Source organism: Mangifera indica, chromosome 15 (genome assembly GCF_011075055.1).
Source record: "Mangifera indica cultivar Alphonso chromosome 15, CATAS_Mindica_2.1, whole genome shotgun sequence".
Lineage (NCBI taxonomy): Eukaryota > Viridiplantae > Streptophyta > Magnoliopsida > Sapindales > Anacardiaceae > Mangifera > Mangifera indica.
Window position 1 is genome coordinate 5,935,363 of NC_058151.1, and position 5,410 is coordinate 5,940,772.

A 5,410-nucleotide genomic window follows, 5' to 3' on the forward strand; every position below is an offset into this window, starting at 1 on the left:
TTTTAAAATTAAGATAGAAAAAATGAAATAAAATTTTAATTTTTTAATATTATTTATTAAATAATAATTATATTTTAATATTAAAAAATTTTATTAATTTTAATTATTGATATATAAATATTTAAAATTTTAAAATCCAGTAAGCCTAAACTTGGATGAAAATAAGTCTTTTAGCGTTGATACAATTATTAAACAAAACGTATGGTCTAAAATTAATCACACAAAATATAGATGTAAAATGATGGGACACTGCCGTCCGCGGCATCCTTTGTTGTACTTTATAAAAAAAAAAAAAACCTAAGGCCTTTTAAGTGTTCAGGTCACTCCGACTCCTACTCACAAAGCAGAAAATGGAGACAAAGCCTACAGAGATCAGTAGCTCTAAGATGTTCGGTGGTTTCAACAAAAGATATAAACATTTCAGCCCAACAATGGGCTGTTCCATGACTTTCCACATCTATTTCCCTCCTTCTCCCTCTCCTTCTCACAAATTCCCTGTAACTATTTTTTTTTCTCTTTTTCTGTTAATCTCATGCATTCAGGCTCACCCATACGATGTTTTCACTTAATATTTAATCTCCAATATGAAACGCTTGAACTTGGCTCTTTTATCCTTTAAAATCGGTTAGGGTTTTACTGTTCTCAAATGGGTTTTATTGTTGTTGTGAAAACTGAAAATGTATAATATTTATATGTCCCTTAATTAATATTCGGATCAATTATTTCAATTACTAGTATTTGCTTAATTTTTCTTATTTTTTTAATTGAAATTCATAATTTTGTGAACTTGATATCTCATAAGCGTCAATTATTGATGATCGGTGCTATTATCTATTTGGGACTTTCAGTTAAGTTTTCTTTTGGGGTTTTTTCACATGGATTGCTTGACTTCTATATTAAGCTGGTTGTGATTGGTTCACCGGTTGTATAGCGTCTGTATTCTTGGAATTTACTCTTTATTTTTCTTCTATTTTGAAAATTTGGTCTACTTTTATACTCTTTTCAACGGTAATATATCCTACTTTTAGGTGTATATGGTTAAATGAGAACTCTCGTCTTACAGATCCGGAGAGACGAAAGATAAAATGTGTTAATCTATTTTGATTTATTTAAATTGTTATCTAGATTAAAAATGCGTGGAAGCACATTCTGGTGTGTTGGTTTTTATGATATTATATTCTAATCCTATTGCTTTCATTGATGATTAGGTACTTTACTGGCTCTCAGGGCTTACCTGCACCGATGAGAACTTTATTATTAAGTCAGGAGCTCAGCGTGCTGCTTCAGCTGAGGGTGTTGCTCTTGTTGCCCCTGATACATCTCCAAGTCAGTCTTCACTCCCTAAGTCATTTGCTTTTTTAAAAGCAGTTCCACTACTATTCAATCCTATTGTTCATTTGTAGATTCCCAATTTGGTTGCAATTATATTCTTCCCTGTTTTTCCTTTATTTCAATTTGTGATGTGGATCAGCTTTAGCTTGTTTGTGCTCTATTCAAGTGGGAATACCCAAATGCTCTGTCCAAGTATTCTGGTCATTAAAAAAGTGTGATTATATTATAAAAGTTCAACGTCCCCAGCATAATTCATAACTTTTTCCACTATTAAATATTGTCTCTTTTTTAGCATGAATGGAGCTTTATGAAATTTTTTTGGTTTTAATGTAAATCAACCGTTAATTCTGAAGGCTTTAAATTCCCTTGTTCTGTTCTCCAGCTAAGTATTGTTTGAAGGGCAAGTGAACCATATAAAGCCTCTAAATTTGTTTGTTATCAGTCCATTGCAGAATTGGCCAAGATAGCCTCAAAATTTTGATCATCTAGCCATCTATCCTAATAAGAAAATTATAGAGGAAAATTAAAACATCTTTGTTAGGATGTTTTGTTGCACACTTATATTAATGTTGTTAACTCTGCTTAAGTTCTCTTCTTGTGGTCATTTGTGCTGCCTCTCATCGGTATTGACTTCATATGATTATTGATTGTTCTGCAGGAGGCCTGAATGTGGAAGGAGAGGCAGATAGCTGGGATTTTGGTGTAGGTATGCATTATGGGGCTTAAAATCTTTTACTTTTTGACTTTATATTTATCCGTACTTAGGGCTTTATTGTCTAATTGTTATTGATTTTAATAGAATGGTTTGATTTACATGTGAATAATTTATCTCAACTTGGGATACCACCATAATAACAAATATGGCGTGATTTATCTTTTTGATTTGCAATATCAACGACCCTAATATGAAATTATCCTTCTTTACCCTGCTCTAATTGCTTGCTGTTATAAGTTGGACTTGATACATTTTTTTTCAACTTCGAACTCTTAGAGAAGAGAAGAAAGAAAGAAAGAACAAAAAAGGTTTGGAGCATGGTCTTGGTTCCTGTTTGTGCTCAGGCATGAGGGGAACCTGTGAAGCAGCATTATTTCTTCCATAAAAAATTTACAATGAGCTTACATGTGCACTAATTTCTGTTATTCTTCTTTTCAATCAATCATACTTCCTAATGCTTGTTAACATGGCCAAGCTTATTATTAAGGATCAAGCTTTTGAGTTGCAATTTTTGGAGCTCAGTGATATTTTTCTCTTTTTGTTTGTTTGTTTTGTTCAAATAGGTGCTGGATTTTATCTTAATGCTACACAGGAGAAGTGGAAAAACTGGCGTATGTATGATTATGTTGTCAAGGAGTTGCCCAAACTCCTGAGTGAAAATTTTCCGCTGCTTGATACATCCAAATCATCCATATCTGGTCACTCTATGGGTGGGCATGGTGCTTTGACAATCTATCTGAAAAACCTTGACAAGTACAAGGTTGTTGATTCTGATATTTTTGTCCTATGACCAAGGAGATTTTAGATTCAGTATTTATCACCATACAGTAGTTCTGCAATTTGTTTTAGTTGATCTTTTGGAATCATAATGTTGGATGCAAGTAGATTATCTCACTTTAGTTTTCATATGGATGGACTGTAATTGATAGTTTATCATTCTGAGATCACACCTTCATGTTACTCCGGTTGTCAATTCACTTGTTTTTGTTTATTGATCTTTTTCAGTCAGTATCTGCCTTTGCACCTATTGCCAATCCTATAAACTGTCCCTGGGGCCAGAAGGCTTTCACAAATTATCTTGGTAGCAATAAAGCTGAGTGGGAGGTAAGGTTCTGAGTGCTGTGAGCATTACACAAGGTGCTTTAATTGTGATTAATGAAATTTTGGAAATGCAGGAATATGATGCCACTTCCCTTGTTTTGAAGAACGTCAATGTGTCTGCTACCATTTTGATTGATCAGGTAAGGCTGTGATGTCTTCCATTTCAAAGTTCACTAGGCATGATACAGAAGGTTGTCTGTTTGAAACTTCTATTCATAGCCTAAAGTCTTATATATTTATTTATTTTTTTAACTTTTGCTATGCTCTCTTGATATATCTTCAGATACAGTATCTTCTCCTGAACTCGGGAAAGTCAAGATCCCTGTGTTTCCTCCCGGCTTTCATATAACTTCACTCATCTTGTAATCTGCTAATTGAACTTGTGCAGGGAGAGGATGACAAATTTGTGCAGGAGCAGCTATTGCCACACAAGTTTGAGGAAGCATGCAGGAGTGCTAAGGTTCCTCTCTTATTGCGACTACAGCCTGGTTATGATCATTCATACTTTTTCATTTCCACATTCATTGATGATCACATCCGCCATCATGCTCAAGCTCTTAATATGTAATTGCATGAGTTCATGTTATTTTGAGAATCTGGAGCTCTAGATGCTATGCTGAGGAAGCATGGACTATTTGCCTCTATTGCGTTTATTTTGTGTGTGTGTGTGTGTGTGTTAGTGCTTTTGGAAAATGTGAAATGAGTATTCTTCAATACACATAGTTGTGTATTGAGATAATGATATCATATTACAATATTTATTTATTATTAGCCAAAATGCTATGACCAAAACAGACTGGTTTCGACAAACCAGGGATGCAACAATCAAATTAATTTGAAACGTGCTTAACAAACTAATTGCTCTTTATTCTTCCCGTAGCATATCCACAGCAAGGGAAAGTAATGTGTATTATGGTATTGAATTACTTTGATTTTGTTTTCTAATAAAAATCTCATTTATCGTAACCAATATATTATTTCTAGTGAGTAGAGATTTGGTTAATGAAAGTAAAAAGAATGGTCAAATATTGATCAGTTTAGATGAACCACTTATCAGTGCCGATTAATGGAGGTCAAATATTAAAATTATATGGTAATGTTGATTCATTAGCATATATATATATATATATATATATATTGCCTCTTTTTGACTGCATATTCAAGGTGGGGTGCATAGGGTTTAACTTAACATGATCAGATGGGAAGTGAGGGAGGCTGAGTTGCTGCTGTTGAGTGTAATTGGTATACGGCCTTGCCTTTCATCATCCCACACCAACACATTATTAATATTGTCGTATTCAATTGCAGGTTGATGTAGGCGGACCATAATTCTATCAATATAATCATGTCAATTAGGTATACAGATAATATGTTATTATGTGATAAAGTAATTTTATATTAAAAATGAAATAACATATAATCATATAAGAATATATTATCTGTATATTTAATTATGTACTTATATATATATATATATATATATATAGTATTACTCTAATTCTATACCTTTATTTTGCATAGTCCTCATCTCTTACACACATCATATACGACCACCGACATTAATGATTAAAATTGTAACACTCCTTGACAACAGGCTCAAGAAATTCAAAATCACAGACAAATCTAACCTAATCCTTCAGTGATATTAAAAGTAGCCAAACGGAGAAAAAAATAAGAAACATCATTGCAACCTTGAGGTTATCATAACTTGCAAACGCAACCACCATTAACTTGACCAGATCCAACTGAATTACTCAGGGCACTGGAGAATTCTTCTGATCTAAGCCTGTCTGTCAAAATCATTATATTTAATAATGATATGTCTAGATTTTTCTTGTTGTGTTCCTTATTAAGCTAAGCGTGATATGATATCCATAGGTCGTTAACAACCATGAGTAGTTTAATTAAGTGATTATGCTAGTGATCTTCTCAAATAAGGTCTAAGATTCGATTTTCTAGAGATACAAATCTGGCAATAAACAAGTTTTTTGCTTTCAAAAGATAACTACCTTTAGTATAAGCTCCAGTTTAAAGTTGAATTTCTTAAAGCAAATTTGGGTGTAACCCTTAAAAAGTAACAAACAGTAAAGTCTACCAAACACAATCCTATCAAAATACAAGTATGAAATGTCAAAACCTCCATCCTATATAGGGTTGGACTCGAACCGAGCATGCTTGAGCTTGGCTCGGACGAGCCCGAAACGAGCCGGCCCTAGTCGAGTTCAAGCTCGAGCTCGAGCTACTCGCCAGATTTTCTAATTA

At 33.5% G+C, this 5,410-nt stretch overlaps 1 protein-coding gene across 1 annotated transcript; it reads left to right on the forward strand.

Moving 5' to 3' along the window:
- The first annotated feature begins 257 nt into the window (after positions 1 to 257).
- Positions 258 to 3,919, forward strand: LOC123198424 (S-formylglutathione hydrolase). Its single transcript, XM_044613132.1, has 7 exons — positions 258 to 497; positions 1,209 to 1,326; positions 1,991 to 2,038; positions 2,611 to 2,807; positions 3,053 to 3,151; positions 3,223 to 3,288; positions 3,537 to 3,919. The coding sequence occupies exons 1-7, from the start codon at positions 351 to 353 to the stop codon at positions 3,714 to 3,716; spliced, it is 855 nt and encodes a 284-aa protein (XP_044469067.1). The 5' UTR covers positions 258 to 350; the 3' UTR covers positions 3,717 to 3,919.
- Positions 3,920 to 5,410: the final 1,491 nt, after the last annotated feature.